This window comes from Poeciliopsis prolifica, unplaced genomic scaffold (assembly GCF_027474105.1).
Source record: "Poeciliopsis prolifica strain line A6 unplaced genomic scaffold, Auburn_PproV2 SCAFFOLD003, whole genome shotgun sequence".
Classification (NCBI taxonomy): domain Eukaryota; kingdom Metazoa; phylum Chordata; class Actinopteri; order Cyprinodontiformes; family Poeciliidae; genus Poeciliopsis; species Poeciliopsis prolifica.
The window spans coordinates 10,315,169-10,336,097 of NW_026562378.1; the positions used below are offsets into that span (position 1 = coordinate 10,315,169).

General features: G+C 38.0%; 2 protein-coding genes across 2 annotated transcripts; both read left to right on the plus strand.

Moving 5' to 3' along the window:
* Nucleotides 1-8,651: 8,651 nt before the first annotated feature.
* Nucleotides 8,652-13,848, plus strand: LOC129358109 (translocon-associated protein subunit alpha-like). The gene is made up of 9 exons (XM_055026943.1): nucleotides 8,652-8,792; nucleotides 9,821-9,939; nucleotides 10,018-10,111; nucleotides 10,229-10,356; nucleotides 10,471-10,605; nucleotides 11,550-11,626; nucleotides 12,171-12,249; nucleotides 12,994-13,087; nucleotides 13,207-13,848. Exons 1-9 carry the CDS (start codon nucleotides 8,723-8,725, stop codon nucleotides 13,281-13,283), a joined length of 873 nt encoding a protein of 290 aa, XP_054882918.1. The 5' UTR covers nucleotides 8,652-8,722; the 3' UTR covers nucleotides 13,284-13,848.
* Nucleotides 13,849-14,577: 729 nt separating this feature from the next.
* On the plus strand, nucleotides 14,578-20,929 carry LOC129358110 (neuritin-like). The gene is made up of 3 exons (XM_055026944.1): nucleotides 14,578-14,830; nucleotides 16,445-16,598; nucleotides 17,799-20,929. Exons 1-3 carry the CDS (start codon nucleotides 14,707-14,709, stop codon nucleotides 18,025-18,027), a joined length of 507 nt encoding a protein of 168 aa, XP_054882919.1. The 5' UTR covers nucleotides 14,578-14,706; the 3' UTR covers nucleotides 18,028-20,929.

Sequence of the window (20,929 nt, forward strand, 5' to 3'; positions counted from 1 at the left end):
TAGTAAATAAATTGCACCTATTGCACATCAATAGGTGTAAATAATGTATTTTATTATTATTGCACTCATAATATTCTTCCCCTGTGTGTTAGACTTCCTTATCTCCCACAGGAAGTATTGTGACAATAAATTTTAACGCTGCTAAGATAAAGGTGCAGCTGTGATAAATTTAACATACAATCAGCAAGACTCTTTGTTCTAAGAAGTGTGCACACATCTGGCACTGACAGTTTATAACTGGATTTTCAAATCCTTTGCTGATGTGTCTGTGCTCCATCACAGCTGAGTCCCATGTTTGAATTGCCCCCTCAGTTTGTCACCAGGTTCTGCAGAGATTTATTGTTAATGAGCCAACAGGAAAAGACATAAAACACACATTATAGCAGTATGGCGTTACTGGTGCTATCTTGGTTTTCTTTTTGTTAAAATTTGATTCAACTCAGTAAATTTGATTTCACCTTTGGCTCTTTGTCAGTCAAAGTACAGGTATTGTTGTCTGGTTCCAACATTGTCCTTCCACACTGCACATAGTGCACTTAATAAAGATTACAACAAGGAGCGGAAATTTACCGCACTGCTCCTGGGAGTCAGCACTTTTTCTTCCCACTGGACATCTGAGGACAAGTGGGTGTTTTTATAATGATCTGGTCATTTAAAAGTTTAATAATCCTGCAACAATGTCTAATGAGTTTCTGCACTGCTGATAAAGTAATACACACTTTAAAAAAATGTACCAATTTGTAACATGTCTGACCTGATTTGAGTTCACCTGACATTTTTAAGAAAGCAGAAAAACCTGAAAAGCTTTCCCTGGTGCTAGATTATTGCCACTGATTGCTGTGTCACACTTTTAAACAAATCGTTCAGTATGAAACATATTTTATTTAACCCACAATTTAACAAAAGTATTCAAAGAATTTGTATTTACAGGCATCATTCCCATAAAACCAACAAGTAATGAACATAGAGGAGTGAAAGGTTGCACTTAAACTAAAATTAGAACATTAATACATGTACAGACATGATAGGTCCATTTAGTTCTCAGTTTGCTTCAAGTTATCCTGTTGGTTTCATTCAATGGTTATGTTTTATTTTTCAGAATTTAAATGCATTCTAATTTAATTATACTGGACTGAATTGTAAAGACCTGTTTGTCTGCATGTCCTGAGAATACCAGGGACTGAATAACACTTTAATGCACTTCACTGCTGCAAACAGATATCAGTTCAATGTGGTGACAAATAGCGCCCTCCTGTGGTGGCAGGTGAAGTTTTTGAAATATCCTCTATCCTCCTCTGAGCGTCTACAGGTCGTCTCAGAGATGGTTTGCGTAGCCTTCTTCACCGTCCGTAATGTCGACCACTTTGGGTCGCTGAGTTTGCACAGAGGCGTACAGATCAGACACGGTGGAGACAGCATCATCTATGGTAACGGGTTCTTCCGTCTCTTCCTCTCCGGGTTCCTCTGGCTCCTCTAAATGCACGATATCTGAGACCTGAATCTGTGGAGAGATGCGCCCAGACTGAGGCCTGGGAGCCTTCAGGGTCAGGTTGGCGTAGCATTCCTGACTTTTGGACTGGAAGGACACAAAAAAAATAAAGATAATTTCAGTATTTGATAGATAAATGCTTTATTGAGTGGAGAACCTGTAAAGGTTCTACCTGTGAGTCAGGATGGACCCTGTGTGCAATCCTTAAAGATGAAGAGCTCAGTGAGGAGTGAAGAGGAGCAGGGTCTGTATACACAGCTACACCTGTTGACAACAACATAACAATTTATTTAAAATATTTCTGCCAACACGTGAATATGCAGAGACACACACGGAGTACCTACTTTCATCATCATTAATGTAGCTTAAATTCCCATAAATTGGATTGTCCTCCATTTGTCTGGAACTCCGACTTGAATTTTAGAGAAAAGGATGAAAAAGATCCATAAGTTTCTTTGTGTTTAGTCAAAGGAAAGGAAAGAGATTGACTTAATCTCATGTTAAACTTAAGCTACATACCTTTGTCTCTTCCTGCACTGGCATCTTCTTTTCCCTGTTGCAACATAAGCAATCATATATTCTCCATAAAAAAAAAAAACACTTTTCCTTTGATGTATGAAAGAAAAAAAGATAATTACCTGAGCAGATCTTTGACAAGCAGTATGCAATATTAAACAATAGTGTTAGTGCCAGAACTGTACCGAGGACATAGATGATGACATGGGCATTTAATTTCAACCAATCACACCCTGTGAAAAAACAAAAGCACAACTATAAGGTATGACATGCTAAATTTTCTTACTTTCTTTTATGTGAATTTGCAGCAGAAATATTTCAAATTGATTGTTTCCTCTGACATGAAGAACCAATAATTAGCTAAACCTTCCATCTGTATATGTACTCTGACTTGTTATGACACCTGGCACCCGAACACAAAGTTTACAAAGAAATGCCCAACCTGCGCAGTGAGTTAAACCACAGATCCACCACACCGTTAACCCTAGCCTATATTAGAAACAGTGGAATAGCACTGAGTGGAAACATTTCATTTAAAACACACACAAAACAAACACACCTTTATGGTCATTGATAAAATAAGCAATTGCTTTTGCATTGACTATTTATCCACATCCAAATTTTAAACTAGATTTGCAGCCAATTATAAAAATCCATTTAAACATTGAGATGAACAGACGAATAAATACTGAACCGAAGGAAACAAAACTGTGATAAACTAAGTGTTAGAGTCATGCACTCTGCATCCTGACAAAATGATTTACATCACAACTTTGCTCAGTCGTCAGCAGAAGAAGATGTGGTTTCGCAGAAACTTTTGCAAGCATGGATGTGCAAGCAACTTTCTTTAGATGTTGCGGGAAAACGAATTCAGCGGAGCATGCTGAATTTCTTTCCTGCCTGAAAAACCACTCTGAAAGGGTTGAGTTATTTACTGCCCTGACATTTGTTTCGCAGCTCCAGCACATTATATGACAGTTATTTAAACTATTTAATGCAGAAACTTGAACTTATCCCACTGTTGTGTATTGGATTTATTTAGCTATGTATTAAAGCGTAACTGATGAGAAAATTAACCGTCTTTTGATTTTTTTTTTTTTTTGTTATGAGAGTTATCAAATTTAAATTTAAAGATTACTTTACATAGCGTCAGACATATTTAAGATAGAAGATGAGTTGTCAGCAGTCAGCGTTGGGTTTGTTCCCTTCAAACACACCATTTTCTGTAGAAAGCTGTTCCGAATACATGTAACCATAACACTCATTACTAAATATGACATGAAATATGCAGCAGAGAGTCTAAGCAGAAAAGATCTGGAGGTATCACTTCAACCTAAATGTCATCAATGCCAGAAATAGAGATCTCAAAAGAGCAGTGTGTGCAGGGGAGCTCATGAATCTTGCAGAGCTAAGAGCTTTTGATACAAAGAATGGATGGCATTAAGTCCCTCAGTGGAAAAATAATAATATAAACATGGATTCTTGCTTATTAAAGGAGCTTTGCATAAAATAATCCTTGCTAGTCTGACTTTCATTGAAAACCCTTTGAATTTCACATGTAAATAGTTTAAATGGAATTACACAGATTAGAAAACAATATAATAGCCACTTTTTTAGGTGGAATTACATGAAAGACAAAACAGATGTGCATGCAAGGAAAAACTAATTCACAACATCTAAAAAATATAAGGTTGATTTATTGATGTAGTTGAGCTGAAAATGATCCCTGGCAGACTCAGGTATAAAGTGATACATTTTACCAACATATTTCTTCTGAAGGTCAGTGACATGAATGTTTTTGAGTGACACAGTCAGAGTCCCATCCTGAACCTCCTACAGATTAGGGTGATGGCCAGGAAGCCTCACAAACTCAAGTAGCTCGAGAAAATCCATCAGAAATCAGAGGAACGGTTTACTTTCTGTCATGCCAATAAAGATTTTTAAGCTTGACTATCATGTCAATTATCATACATGCCATTTTTTTATTGATGTGGAAAAAAAACTGATAAATTATATATTCAAAAAAATGTTTTGACATTATTCAGCAAACTGTATGATTGAATAAACAATGCACATTATTATTATTACTGCTGTTATTATTATAAAAATGTGTTTAAAATAACAATTACGTCCTCATTTTGCTACACATTGTGACAAAAATGGAAATGGAAAAAAATGTTAATTGCACGCATCTTCCTCTAATTTATGACTACTGAGCTATTGAACGGCTACATTTAGGTTTAGATCACAGTATGGTGTTATTTACAGCTTAATTGTAATAATTTTGACAAGGTACGCTATGGTTTCCAAAGTATCAGAATAAAAGTTGGTATAGGTGTATTGAAATTTCTGTAAGCTAACTGTTTTCTTTTCGGCGTGATAAGAGGTTTGCTATGATTTTAAACACTTGTACTTGTGCTTTATAAAACCTTGTAGCATCATATTTACCTATATGCTTCATTAAGGACGAGACCTCCCTTCAATGGAAAATGTCACCTGGGTGTGAGAGTGGTGTGTGTTGGTGTGAGGGGCATTTAGCAATATTTTTGACAACCTGCGTAGCTACAAACAACAAACAAGAGCTGTTCCATCTATTTTTATCTATAGCTCATATTTTCTCTCTTATTATTTTTCAAGTTTAAATTTACTAAAATGCGACTGCTGCGTTGGTCAACCTAACTATACAAAATAAAACAAGTAAATTAATAACATAAAAATAAAAAAAATCTCATACTGTATTAAAGGTCAGCGAGTTCTCGTCTTCTCTAAGATGTGATCTAAAAATACTGATGGCTGAAAACTGTCTGAACAACTTGCTCCAGAAGCTGCTGCTCCACACTGCAGTTTAGACCTTGTTGGAGCTAAAAGCAAGTTATTATTAGAACCAAAGATTTCTGTGAAACGTCCAAAGAGTAAAAAGCAGAACTTTAAAATCTATCCTAGAATGAACTACGTGGGCTGCATTTATAAAATGAAATGTGCAAGTTATCTGTTTTATTCATCCTTTTTCTTGGGATAGTTGTAATTATTCAGGTAAAATTGGATGTGATGGAACATATACGTTTTCGAAACAAAAAACACAAACAATGTTTAATAATATAATCACTGACATTTATACTTCCTCCTTTGTTGTCTGCCTTCTTGGAAAAACGTATGCCCATATTTTGACATGCCCTATAATTCACCAATAACATCGTTCCAATACAAACAGTAAACAATTTTACAAGCAACTGCAGAAAACTAGTAATATTTCTTAAGCTGTATATGCCAGTTGTTTCTGTCAGCAATAAAAACATAACTTTTTATCTGCTGTGCCACAATTCATCATAAATACTTTTCATTTTCAAATAACTTTGTTATATATTAAATAAAAACACTAATGCATTTCATAAAACAACAAAAACCTACAAACAAACTGAACAATGTGAAGCAGACAGAGACATCTGACAACTTTGAGTTGCACAATAAAACATGCTGGCAGGTGGTTACGCATTTTGCTCAAAGTTTTATATTTCACAATACTCAGTTGGTACAATTCCCTACATGAGCTATTTAAGATTTTGGCATCGCTAAGTAAGTGTGAAACATTGAACAGACGATAAAACTATGAAGCTAATGAAACAATAGAGATAGTAATTCCTTTCTGAAATTAAGTAGCATTCATTGAAAAAGTTACTTCTATACCTGCTGCAAAGTGTAATGTTGTCTACTATTCTGTGAGAGTAACATTATATTACCTAGAAATAAAGTTATGGCTCTTAAATTCTTTGCATAATTACAAAATACCTCTAGGCTGGCATTTTTAAACTAAATTTTACGTTCAACTTTTGAATCTCCTGATCACCCAAGCTCCTTTTTTCAACACTTACCTTCTACATGTGTCCGATTGCAACAACACTCCATGGTAGAAACAGCTTTAAAATGAAATTAGAAACTCTTTAAACTGATTGTTTCGCTGGGTAGACGACTCTACAGAGTGCGATGCATGTTTCTGTTTGCACACTGTTGGCATGCAGGAGGCCCGTCTGGGTTTTATTTTTTTCTCTCAAAGGGTTGTCACAGGATGTAAGCTTTTGCAGAAAGCCACAAGCTTTTTTTAGACTCCAAGAGCATCAAAGGAGAAAGAGGCCAGATAAACCTGAGAATCTCAGGGAGCATTTTCAGAAACACATATTGCATGTAAACTGCATGCACATGTGACAGAGGAAGAGAAAATAGTAGTGTACTAAATTACTGCAAAGATAACAAGATAAATCTTATCTCACTGAGTGAAATGATGTGATTTTCTGATTCATTCTCATTTTCTTAACTTTGCTTACCATAAACTCTTTGTTTAATTTGAATTATTGAGACAAACAACTTGCTCAGTTAATGTGAATTTTAAATCTTAAGGCTAGATTTCTTACAAGAGTGGATAAAGAGCATTTAGAGGAGTGCAACTTCAATTTAAAATGACTATCAATGTGCCCTACAAATTTCTAGGACAACAATGTTTCTGTGACTTTCAGACCTCCAAATGTGAAAATACCATTAATGGTTTACCTAAAAACCTTTACCTAAAAATAGTCACCATCTTTCTGAGTGTCATTTTATTTTTGGGTTTTTAATTGTACATTTGTACTCTTCTCCTCAACCCTTTAAAGATCATGTAGTAGAAACAACTTCAACCAGGAGACACCAGGCTTTGACCGAAGAACTGAACAATCAAGTGTGGGCTGACCAAAATGTCAACTGCAGTGAAAATACACACAAAAAATGACAATAGAAAATGTAATGACATTTTGAAACAATTGTTTTCTAAACCAAACAGGGTCCAAATGATACACACATCACTTCTAACACTGTGTTAAGCGTCACTTTTGTAAGTTTCAGAGAAACCAAATGTACTTCTGCCAGCTTCTGGCATTACTTTACGGATATTGGATCAGCACTGAGGTCATTTAAAGAGAGGTCATGGCTGGTTGCCGCCAGGAAACCAGCTTTCAAACATCCTTTTGCTTGATTTGTCACTCTGTTGTACCTAGAAGATGGGTTTTACAGCCACTGTTTGGTTGTAAATTGGGTTTTTATTTAATAAAGTGACCAAATTTATTTTCTCTGATGTTGACATTTTAAATCTGATGAGTAAAACTTCCAACAAAAGCCGATCAAATGCTGAAACCGCTCAGATAGCCATGGTGAATGCTTTCTAGAAGAGACAAAACTTGACAGAAAATGTAAGATCCAGGTCTGTGCCAGAAAACCACCAAATTTAAAAGAGATCTCCTGTTTCTGTTGATTGTTCAAATGTTTGGAGTGAAGGCTACAAAGGTATATATATGGCTTCACTCCAAACGGAAAAGGATCATTTGTCCAAATATAACATGAAACTACATGTTTACTTTAATTATGAAAAATCAACATTAAAATGTAACTTCTGCATTTGATTATTGCTCTTAAAATACATTGTAGTTGCTTTTTGTCACATCTTTCCCTTCCACGGAAAAAGAAAGTAAAAAGTGAAGTTCAAATGGAAATAAACAACACACTAAGGCTATCTATAAGATGATTGCCAGCACTGTAAGTACTTTAGAGAACTAAAATCAAAACAACAAATGAAACTTTCCGAGAACTTCAGTGTGCCCAGCTAAATTTAAATGTGAAAGCACAATTAATTTTAGCTTCACTGAAACAGTACGAAAACAGATCTCAATGTGTTTTCGAACTGTTTTACAGTGCAAATGTAAGTTAGGACAATGTAAGTTAGAACCAAAGTGAAAACTGGGTTTTTATAGGTACCAATAAACAAATAAATCTAATTCTCAGTCTTTCATGTTGTTCTACTATCACTTACATTGCCTTTATTTTTCAGCATGGACTTTGGAACTCACATTAACAGAAATGGTTGTTTTTAAATATGTATTAAATATCTGTTGTATTTTGAAACATTGAAGAAATTAACACTTTGAAATTTTCCTGACGTATGAGAGTAGCATGAATGTCTGAGCTGTGTGTCTCTGACTTGACTATGAAGCTGCTCCTGGTGTAGGCTACACTAGGGTTGGAGTTAGTAATAATTTAATTATGAATAATTTAATTATAAAACTAATTTTTATAACAGAATTAAACATGCAGAAGCAGCATTCAGCTTCCATGCACCACACATCTGAAAAACATGTCCAGAAAACTACAAAATAGCTGAAACACTGAATTCCTTTAAATCGAGACTTAAAAACCACCAGTGTAGAGTTTATTTAATTCATAATAACTGGAACTTTAATCAACATATTTTGATGCATGTGATGATTTTGATGATTTCATCAAAATCATTGACATAATGATTTTTTTTTTATTGTTCAGAAGCAATAAAAATTGGATTTTTATTGTTTGTTTCAGAATTGGTGAATGCAAATAACTTTGAACTGCTATACAAATAAACCTGGTTTGACTTTTAGTAAATACATCACTTATATTTTTTATTTATATTTTTAATTTAATTACTCTTAACCTAAATGTTTTGCATATTAATCCATTTGCGTCTTTAATAAATGTGATAATTATTTTTTTTCTTTTTTTTAGGAGAAAAAACAAACTATCCGGTTTCCGAGCTGCCTTTGAACGCACCACACGCCTTCCAGAGGCGGTTCCTCTCCCGTTCTCCCTCCTCCTGCTCGCGCGCTGCCCTCTCTTCTCCCAGCCGCTGATGTGTTCCCACCGTCAGCCTGTGAGTCTGCGAAAATGTTTGGTTTCGGGTCGAAACTCCTGCTGCTTTTCCTGCTGGCCTTCCCCTGCGGATTAATATCAGTCGGTGAGTGTTTATTCCCTCTTTAGAGCAGAGTTTTGGTTTCTCCCCGCTTCTTGTTAGTCTTTAAGAAAAAAGTTATCAGTCCACATTGACGTGGCACATCCAGCTGCGCAGTGGGAATCCTATGAGCCGCTTTATGTACGCCTATTTTCCCTGTAAATCCATTATCGCAGAGTTAAAACTCATTTATAAACGACCACCGCTTATAGTAAAAATCATGCCATAATTAAATGACTTTATGCGGTATTTCTCGTTGCTGGGGTTTCTGGATGTTGGGGCTGCAGCAGCTGCTGCTGCAGCTGCAGCACCCCATGCTGGGACACGTCATCATAGATAAGAAGGGGACCTCACTTTGTTTCAGTCTCCTTTCACTGACACGTTCAGGGACTGCTTTTCTGCTGGTCATTTCAGCCTGGCGCCTTGTTTCAGATGCTTGTACACAGTAAATAAATAATAACACTTTAACCTCCAGTTTAGCTTTAATATGGTAACATTTCCACTGATTTTGGTATCGCTGATAAAAGAGAAAGTTAAGAAGAGTGCTTCAACTTTTCACAACAGTTTGTGCAGATAAGCATATGCCTGTTGGATCATTCTGTAAATATATAAAAAGTCAGATTTGTTATTTAAGTGAGGGAGAACTTTTACCTATCTGGAGATATAAGGGTAGCAACAAGTGGGGGTGGGATCTCACTTTGTTGCTCAGGGTTCAAACAGACGGAGAAAATTCTGGTCATTATTTTTCTTATGATTTTCTATTTGACTTTAAATCATGTATGCTAATATGGACACCCTGCTTGGTTTATATAACATATGTTTGACTTTTTCCTGTACAACTTTATTCTTGAATTAAAATGAAAATTATATTCATTTTAAAAAGGCTTTATTCTTCTTTTGATCTGCTAATAACCAGAATTTTGCTGAGTATAATATTTAATCTGAACACATAAACAGCACATCTCTAAGCCTTAAAGCGAGCCACCTGCAGCCTTCCTGTGGCCCTGACACTTGGCTGCTTTCTGTTCTTGAAGGTCAAGTCTCTGCGCAGTCAGACTCAGCCGAGGACGCTGCTGACGACGCAGATGCTGCAGTCGACGAGGAGGAAGATGAAGACGAGATGGTTGTCGAAGAAGATCAGATGCAAAACATGGTACGTAGCTCGTCTGTGGTCGTGTTGCAGAATGTCAAGCGCTGATCCGTTACGGTGAGATTCTGTGTTTACCATCAGGACGGAGGTGAAGACGACTCTGATGATTCGTCTGAAAAACTTGTAACTTCACACCCCGATGCCGATACTACCATCATCTTCACAACAGGCGAAGGTTGCTCAGTTGTTCATTTTTCTTATTTTTGATAAAATAATGAAGTAAAATAAAAACAAAATACACACTTAAGGTGATCAAACTGGTTGGTAAATGTAGCTGTTTGGTATTTTTCAGAGTTTCCAGCCAATGAAATTGTGAGGTTCCTTGTGGGTTTCACCAATAAAGGAGGTCAGACTTTCACGGTTCAGTCGCTGGAGGCTTCTTTCCGTTATCCACAAGATTTCCAGTTCTACATTCAGAACGTAAGGGACACATTTCTACATGTATTTATTCACCTGCATGTCTAAAATACTTGCCAGAGTTCTTCTGGTTGATCTTTTTCCCGTAGGATCGCCTAACCCTGGGTGTGTCTGTAGTTCACAGCGTTGCCCCTGAACACGGCCGTCCAGCCCCAGGCTCAGGCCTCCTTTGAGTACTCGTTCATCCCAGCTCAGCCCATGGCCGGCCGGCCTTTCGGTCTGGTCATCCTCCTCAACTACATGGATCCTGAGGTGAGGGGAGAAATTGTTTCTTGTTCTTGCAGAACAAACAGCTCAAGATTTGGTTGAACATCTAAATGTTCACCACTAGATGACAGTAAATTTTATTTTATTTAAAAAACTAACTTTTTATTGTCCTCGCTTTATGGTTTTGTTTGGGTTTTTTTTTTTTTTTGTATTTGTGTTTTATTTTGACACACAATCATGTGTACAATAAAGCTCACCTGAAAATGTTTGTGATCAGTGAAACTAAAGAAAAATCCAGTCTGTCGTTCTGACAGCACCGGTTTACTTCTGTTTAGTTATAATTAGTTGTGGTTGTGCTTTACAAGTAGTACATTTCACTGAGTTGATTTCTTTTAATGATGCTCAGAGAGATTGTAGAGATATTTAAATAAATCAGGTTTCAAGAATCAAACCAGCAAGGTTACAATCTAATAAATAAGTTGCAATAAGTACAATAAATACACACATATCTATGTGATTACTCAATTTAAAGAAGAAATGCATAAGTTAAGCTATAAATACAAGATTAAGGACGAGCTACAGAGATTATTGAAATTATTTTGAGATTGGTACATGGACAAAAAATACTTAATATGCCTTTTGTGATGCTAAAGTCGCTTTATTTACAAATTGAATTGTGGATTGCGTTACATGTTTGATTATGCATTAAATATTATGAATAAAATTACACATTGATTGCACTTTCATTCAAACCGTCACATATAAACTTATTTACTTGGAAAAGCTCTTTTTTTTCTTTGGTACTTTTGGCCCCTCTCTATAAAGAAATCTATATTATGTATAAAAGAAGTACAAATAATGTCTAAATGGTTTAAGATGACATTAAGAGTAGTCTTTAAAATACGTTTTCTTTTTCTCTGATGTGTTTGTGAATTGATGCCAATCAAACCAGACACGCATTTCCTCTCTAACCTTTAGCTTTTTTTTAGGGCAACATTTTCCAGTCGGCCATTTACAACCAGACTGTCATCATAACGGAGCGAGAAGACGGACTGGATGGAGAAACGTAAGGCCTTTGACTGAAATGTCAGTCATATCCTGCCACTGACATACTTACAGATACAAACACGTAGATAAGGCGCGTTCTCTCCTGCTTCTGCAAAGTTTGCAAAGTGCAGAAATACAAGGAAGACGATAAGCAAACGCATTACTCTGAAACGACTGCATGCTCATGAGTGGACAAATTAGAGCGATTTAACCAGTTAATGCAGTTAAAATCTAAGTTATTCATAGTCACATTGGTTTTGCAAGCTTCCCTTTATTCGTCCTGTTGGCTCTTTTTCACAGCACCAGCTCCCCCAGAATATTAAAAAGCTTGTAACAACCCGTCAAAAAGGTGTGAAAGTGGCACAAAGAAACGTGATGTGTGTTGAATTGCCGCGAAACGACATGAGCAAATAAATCTCACGTTCCTCAAGTCTCACTGGAAAAAAATACCATTTGGTCTCTGTGTCGTCCGTGGAAGAACAACACGCTATTGAACGCTCTGTTTAATTACTGTCTGTCTATAATTCATCAGGAAAATAAATAATTTTGCTTTGTGTTTGCAGGATGTTCATGTACGTGTTCCTGGGTGGGCTGATGGTCCTGCTACTCTTTGGGATGTATCAGGTTCTGGAGAACAGAACGGTACGCATTTCCTCAGTAATTTGGACTGCTTTGTTGTGTGAATGCATCAACACATGAACTTGACTAGACTGAAGTAGATGTGATGAGGAAGTCACCTTTCCTTTATGAAGGGAAATGCAATAAATATTGTGATATGTCAGCGACTGTACAAAAACTACATCATGTCCATATTTCTTAATTATAAAACTTAGCGTCTTACAAAAATGACCATGTCCCATTAACTGTTTTTTTATTTATTTAAAGCCACAAACCTCAGTGATAGACTAACAAAGTAGTGCCATTTTGTGAGCTTGATGGACAAGGATACTTGTTCTTTGTGGGTTTTTTTTACAAATTGGAATCTGAAAAGTGGGGCTTGCACTTTTATTTAGCCCCTCTGAACACTTTGGAGAGCAACATTTTACTGCAACGACAGATGCAAGTGTTTTCTGAGTATCCTCAATGGGAACTTCTACCTCAGTCTAAAGTGTCTTGCATGCTTTAGTTCCTACTCTATTTAACTCCATCCACCTTTGAATCTGCTGTTGCTGGGAAACAAAACAAGCAGCTGAATGCAACACTTTCCTGGATTTGATTTGAAAAAAAGCTCAACACTGGGATTCTTCTTCCTCGTCACCGTCTGATCCTGCACTACATTGTTTTCATCTGCAGTTCGCAACTAAAACGCACTGAACTTCAGAGGGTACTGATACTTTTGCAGGGCCTTTTTCTAATGGATGTCATCTTCGGTTTTGTTCTCTGCAGAGGAAACGGCTCCCTGTGAAAATAGAGAAGGGCACGACTGGCGTGAACGACGTCGACATCAGCTGGATTCCTCAGGAGACTCTCAACGCCATGAGTATGTTGCATGTTATTATAGACACAATAAAAGCCATAGTTTCAACTTTGTTATATTGGTTTTCTTGTAGTTTTTTGATGATTAAAAAAATGTATTTGATTCTTCATAAATCTTTATAGAACCTTTGCCGAAAACATCTTCGCCGAAAACATCTCCGCGGAAGCGAACCAAAAGGGCAGCCGGGGTCGACCAGTAAGCCCGACTCGTCATACTGGGCAAAATCCACGTTCCCATTCACTAAGGATCTCATCAGAGCGCGGCCATTAAACACTAACAGGACATTTAACTAAGTTTTAAAGCTGCATTTTTGTAAAGTCACGGTTTAAGCAGTGAAATGTGCAGACTGCCGTATGGATGCTGTGAGCTGAATGTGGAGGTTTAATCAGGATCAGATAAATTGACTTGAAACCAGAAGTATTGAATTTGTAGACCAAGTTTCTGTCAGTCCGGCGCCTCTGTGCCTTATTTGCACCCTAACTTTGCTGGTAAACACCAATGTGTCCTCCTGGTTTTAATACTGTGACATGGGGACTTTTGTTTTTAGATGTTTCTTTAAGAGAGTAATAACGGCAGCTGCATGTCCTATGACGATTTCTCCCAGCATTTCCATGGGTTTGTTTATCTGTTCTTTTTATTTTCTCCCCCTCGGAGATGGACGCTCCTTCAGCCTTTCAGCCTCGTCACGCGGCGTCATTGCAGCTCTCAGGTTGATCATTTTTATAAAACCACCTTTTGAAAAGGAAATAAAAGAACAAACATGGTGTTTTTTTCTGTTTCTTTCATTCTTGAGAACTTTATCACAGTATTTCTGACACCGCTATTGCATTTGCACCAACATGTGTTTCCACAATGTATTCAAATTGACATAATAAATATGTGATTTTTATTTGTAGGACATAAATTAAGCCATAAAAATTATTTTATGGCTTAATCATTTTATTCATTTTCACTGCCTGCATGCATAGATGTTTTAAAAATGATTTTATTTTTGGCTTGAATTATATTTAACTATTTTTAGTTGTTTTCTTTTTTTAAAAATAGAGTAATTATATATACTCTATATATAAGTATATATATTCATTTATTTTACTTTTTTCCGCTAAAAAAAAATAAAATAGTTGCTGTTTAAAATTGCACAACAATAATATAAACTGTCTCTCTTCAAAGGGTCAGCTGATATTTGGGACTCTAAATTGGACTCGGGTCAAAAATGTCTGGAGTTTTTGATTGTAATTTGATAAATGTGGTAAAAGTCCAATGGGACGGACGTTTCATCATCATCATCACCACCACCATCATCATCATCATCCTGGGATGACGTTAACCCGGCTCTCTGAACGGAGTCTGCTAATTAACAGCAGGGTGTGAAAGAGTCAAGCAGATAAATAGATTGAAGGTCTGGATTATGACTCACAGCCCGTTCAGAGGAGGCTGGAGCTGCTGTCCGGAGCTGAGGGGGGCGGGGGGCAGCGGGATGAGCTCAGCGCCGCCCGGGGGGCAGGTAACGTCAGCCAGAGAGAGAGAGAGAGAGTCTGCAGGAGTTGCACGCTTCATGAGATTGTATCTCATCATCGGGACTCGATCATGAAATCGGCATGGGCAGCTGATCTGCTCCGTGCATGAGAAGCAGCGATTCCTCCTCGTCCCAGCAGGATCTCCGCAGCATCCCGCCTGGCTTGACATGGGATGAAATGGGATTATTCATGTCGACGAAGATCGGACGGATTCTTGCGATCGCCTCTGGTAAAGTAGCTTAAGATGCTGGTTGTATTTGTCCAGGGAACGGCAGCTATTAATAGTCTTAGTGTATTTTCATCTCCGTGCATCCCGTCTCTTTGTTGGCTGGGTGGGGGTTCTCTCTATCTGAGCACTGAGTGCTTGCAGGAGACCTGCACCGTCTCCAGCTGGCCATCTGCACAACATTCACGGTTCAATATTTGAACAAAAACACAGTTTCAACTCCTGTGCCACTTTTGTTGATGTCCAGGCGCTTAGCATTTGTTTTGCATTCAACAGAGGGGTAAATCATGAAACTATACTCCGCTGTGGAGGAAATGTCCAACCTGCCTGGGTTGCAGATTGCTCCATTGTTTTTAGACCACGCCTCATAGAAATATTCACACCTCTGAAACTTTCACACATTTCCTCACAAACTTCAGAGGATTTAAAGTGCTGGGGCTTTACTAACATTGAGCAATGCACGCTCGGGAAGTGGATGGAAAATTATAAATGCAATTTAGTTTGTTTTTGCAGCTGAAGAAGAAAAGCTTCCCCAGGCCATGATGCTGCCATGTTTGCCTTTGGCTTTAGTCCGGTGTTACCTGGACTGAAGGCTGGTCGCCTGACACTGTTTTTTACTTTCTGCTATTTCAAGACTATTACCACATTCTCCTCATTCAGGACATTAATGTCTTGATGTCAATATCTTTTACGGTTCAGAAAATATTCAGCTCTTTGTGATGATCTTGGGCCCCAATGACAAAAAAAAAGAAATATTCTGCTAAAAACTCGGCGCTCTTTCATGGCTCACTGGAAGCGTTGTTCAAATTTTAAAATGTAGTCATGTCCTTTATGTCACCTTCTTCACATCTTTCACAGATTAGATGACATCCCTCCTCAAGTTTTTCATTATGCTCAGTCTGAGCGTTCCCAATCTAAGCCAGCTTCTTTCTTTCTTTCTCCCTCCCTTCCTAATCCATTCCTCTATTACTGGAGAGTCCTTATTTTGCTTTTTTTTCTCTATGATTTTTGTCAAATATATGTCTTCCAAATTAACTTCCCAGTTTTAAATAAATCCCTCCATTACGTTTCAGGGGAGCTGCTGTGTCTCCACTCGAAGCGTGATTCACCCTCTGTTTCCATGTTGGTCCCAGGGCAGCCAAATCTGCACCACCTTCGACTTTTAAAGTCATTTATTAACAAGTGGGACAGTTACGTCCAAACCTCTTCAAACGTTTAAACTTCTCCAAAACGTTGACCTTTTTCTGCTGTCTTCTGTGGTTTTGGTGACTTTATGATCTCTGGCAAAACTCTTGCAAACCATCTTGAGAAAAGATCTACAGGAAATCGGTTGCTCTGGATTTTATGTAAGGTTATTTAGGTAGTTCTTTTGTTGTTGCTGTTTTTTAGAAAAATAAGTGAAAATCTTGTTCCTTTCTCTGCAAAATTATTAATTATTTTATAATCTATAACATCAAATGTTAGTAAATTGCGTCGTTCGTCTGATTTATGGTAAAACGTCAAGAATAGTGTCTTTGAGATCGTGCACACACTTCGTGGTTTCTATATTTAAACGTGTCAGATTGTAGGGGACGTTCATCGAGACCTGGCAGGTTCTGTCTCCGCTCTGTTCTGCAGTTTTCCTGCTCCTCGCGGCGCCTGCAGGCAGCGCGGATGTGAGCTGTGAGAACGTTTACCGGGACTTTTCCGAGTGCGTCCTGGAGCTGGGGGAGAGCATGGACAACTACCAGGAGAACGTGACCAGTGAGCAGGGAGTGGCGGCCGTCTGCAGGTACCAACGATGGCTTCATGTTATTTTATTTAAAAGAGAAGAATGTGAGCATCTGAAAGGGTTTCTGAAAAGTTTGAAAGGAAATATGTGACTTGAATTAAGTATTTCCAGGATCTGGATAAGAACGTGAAGGGTACACAGACTTTCTTCCTTTTTGTTTTCTAAATGTTTCTAATCATCCAATTGTTTATTTCTTCTTTAGTCTTTGCTTTCATTTTGTTCTTTTTCTCCTTTCCTCTTTTTGACCTTCCCTTACTTCCTTCCTTATTTCACTTCTTTCCTTCCTCCGACCTCGGTTCTACTCCTTTCTTCTTTTTCTACCTTTCCTTCTTCTGGTTTTCTTTTTGTCTTTCTTTCTTCCATTCATTATCCAGAATTTCCTTTACTTCCTCTAATTTTTCTTCTCTCATCGTTGCTTTCCTTCCTTCTTTTCATCCTTCAATTTTGTGCTCCTCCCTCCTTTTCTCCTCTCTTAAAAGATCTGCCATTCTTGATGCTGTTTTACATTTGATAAATAACCTCTAAGGTCTGAGAAAACTGGAAAATTATGTCTATAAATCAGATTTTTTAATAATAAAAATGTTTATGTCTCATTTAAAACTTGTCTTATGTTCCCAAAGGATATTGAGTTTACTCTGAAATGTGCAGAAACCGTTATTTGTTGAAACTGATTTCAGAGTTTAATATGAACGATGGAGTGAATTCAAGTCTAAATCGTTTTACCAACATTTCAGCTTAATAAGTACGACTGGGTGTTATAATGAAGACAAATATTCATGTCATGATCAAATACTGTAGAGAGAGGAGCAGATGCTGTAATCTCAAAGAGGGAGAAAGGAGAAATGAGTGATGCTGAGACACAAAGCCATTGTGCTAAATAATTTATGGCTCCAGTGCCGCTGTAGTGAAATTCAGGGGACGATTTTCTTCTCACGTTGTTTCGCCACAAACTCCACATCCCTGGCAGTTTACTGGCGGCAAAGATTTTACACGGCCGAAAATTGCCCACTTGTAATATCATCTGCGATGCTGTCACGCTCCCGGATGCCGTTGCCGCGGCAACCAGAGCTGGCTTTGACTCACTGGAGGCCGGTGAGGAGCATCTGAGCAACAGATTACTGGCAGGAATTAATCCACAGCCGGATTCATGAAAAGCTGTGGCGGGTTTCAGTTTCTGACCGTCCTTCGTTTTGCCCACAGCCACTGGGAAGCCTTCCACACCTGCGCTCTGACGGCGCTGTCCGACTGTCAGCAGGAGGTCAGCTCCATCTGGGAGACCCTGAAGCAGGACTCCAGGAAGATCCGCTTCCAGGGAAGCCTGTTCGACCTGTGCAGCCCCAGCTGCGCCCCCGGTGCCCGGCTGCCTCTCGCTGCCCTCGTCCTGCCTCTGGTTCTGGTCCTGACCGGGCCGAGCGGGGCCTCTGCCTAGACGGGACACGGATGAGGGCGATAAGAATGAGGGTAGGACGGACGGCGGCGGTTTCTTTTTTCATGAGTTCCAGTACGTCTGAGCTCAGACTTAATGCCAAGGATTTAAAAGGTTGAAATGTTTTAAAAGGGTTTTTTTGTTTCTTACACTGAGGTGTTATTGTGTGTGGCAGGACAATCAATTTAGTTTGGCTGAAGACACTTCAAGTCTTCTGGTAATGATAAAGCCTTTTTCTTTATTAAATAATAGCTTAGGGGGGAAAAGAAGTGCATTTTTGAAATCATTACAATACATAACTTTTGGCCTGAAACTAGTTTACCACGCCTGATATTTAAAGTTTTAACTAAATTTTCTTAGCAAAAATAAATAAATGAAAACTTGAACTGCCTGGCCAACATGTGTATGTGGGTCTCATATGGCTTGTTGGTTTGTTGGATTTCTCCTTGTGCACAGATAATTCAACATCAAACCCATGGAGGTAATAATAAAGGGAACAACCTGAAGTCTTCCTGTTTTTGGCACATTTCCCACCCATGTGGGCCCCATATGTGAATGCTGGCTAGCTGATGCACATGTACTAGATGTGCATCAGTAAACGCACATTTACTGATGCAATTACTGTACATGCAATTACTGTACATGCATTTACTGATGCACAGTAAATGCATCAGAATAAAACATATCGAATATCCAAATTAAGCAAATGATAATTGTTGTTTTTTATATTCAAGAGCCTGATTTTTTTTTTTTTTTTTTGTGCACTTCCCTGATTTTTAGCCTTTTCTAAAAACTAAGATAAGTACACACTGCACTTCAGCTCAGAGCTGAGGCAGAAGCTGGACATGTGAACATCATATTTTTAGATTACAGTGGCTTGAAAAAAGTATTCACACTCCTTAAACCTTTGCACGTGTCACATCTTTGTTTCATCTTGGTGCGTGTCCTCTAATAAAACCTCTGAGGCGTTCGCAGTAAAGCCGTGTTTGTATTGCGAGCTCCATGCTGTGAAGAAATGCATCCCTGCAGCATGGACTTCCTTCTCCTCTTCAGTGGCGTCAGAGTAAAGAGGGTGCAATGCCATATCTTAATATTAAATCCTAATGCATTAAAGTTTGACAAAATGTAAACCAGTTCAGGGGGTGTGGACATCTTTTCACCGTAGACGGAAATGGAGCAACACTTCCGAAGTAAGATATCTCTGCTGCTTGCCTTGTGCTGTCATCTAGAAGAGAAATGAGCTCTCTAATGAGAAATCTACCTGAATCTGTTTTAAATCAAACATTTCCTTTCCAAACTGTGCTGCTGGGGAGGAAGCAGTATTGTGGTTTACACGCTGCTCATATATTATACACGGATGTCACGAGCAAGAGAGCTCACCTTCTGAAAATAAAAGGCATGTGTTGTCTTGAAACTGAAAGTACAATAACTATGTGCATGGTTAAAGCAGTGCATTGTTACTCAATGTCCTGAATTATCTTTATTTAGAGCAATGAGAGCGTTGAGCAAAATCCAGACATGGTGCATCTAGCGAGGTCGGCTCCTGGTTCCTGACTCATTTCTACTGTCACATCAGGACTTTTAGAGGGCAAAAGAAAGTTTGGCCTCATTTTTCCACTGAGTGCTTATTTTGCTTAAAATGAAAATAAAATCAAACATGTTGTGTACAGGGTTATAGCCCTTTTAACCATCCATGTAAAACTATTTGGCCTCCTGCCTTAAGTCACAGCTGTCATTGTAATAATTACCTGTATAATAACTGAAGTGTGACTGTGGACACGTCTCGTGAAATGTTGCTTACCTGCAGTGGAAATATGAACAAAATACAAGTGGGGGCTTTAGGACGAGAAATTAAGTGTGAAATAATTGATTGTGTGTGTGAAGAATCCATTGGGTTTCCTCAGTTCAGGAAAAGTAATTGAACACCAAACTGCAGATTTCACATTGGTGTTTAAGAAAATCAGTACCGAACGCATGTGGGGTCCATCCAGTCACAAACTGCACTTATACAACATGGCAGCGTTATATAACATGTGGACAAAGCCATGCGGGGCAGGAAAGTTTGACAACACCACTCTTTTTCTCCAAAGCAAAAACAATTCATGGCAATAGGAGAGACCCAACAATTGTAATAAAAACTCTGCAATCAGCACTTGGAAATGCAAGTTTTATAAAAAATAAAACTGAGTTCTGCAGTTTACAATTACATAACTAACACCGTTCCCACTCATCTGGTACAAATAAAATGTTGCAGTTGTCTGCAGTCGTCCATTTTTTTTTCTTCTCCTTCCACTGCAAAAGGAAGCAAGTGACAGTGACCTGTTTAGCATGTGTTTGCTCATATTTCTTTTACTACAGACGGTCCTACCAGGTGTTTGCAACTGATTTTGTTTTTCTCGCATGATATTTTATGACCAGGTGTCAGAAAAATTGTTGATTTTAGCTTGGACGTCACATAAGGTGGCCTGTGCATGAATTGTAACAGCATTCTTTGTTACGCAAAATTTGTATTATCCACGCTCCTATCGCCTTGGTATCTCCTAGCATGTTTGTTCTAGTTGATTTGACTTATTTAACGTTTTAAAAGAGTAAGTATCACGTCGATCCATTGTGTGCCTGGTGGTGAAACAGAAAAACAGTCATCTCCTAAAAGCATGAGCAATATCTTGGGAGAGAATCTTTATCCCTTCATACGTGGTTCATGAAAGCATGAAAATGATTGTGATCATGCACACAATAAAAGTACAATAAGTTTTGAAGAGATTTTAATTATAGGAAGAACTCCTGAATGTAAAAAAAATACTATTCAGTATGTTTTCTTTTTTTTACACATTTACAAAACTCTGTAAAGCAATATGTGGGAAATGAAGTAACTATAACAATAAAGCACAAACGTTAAACACAA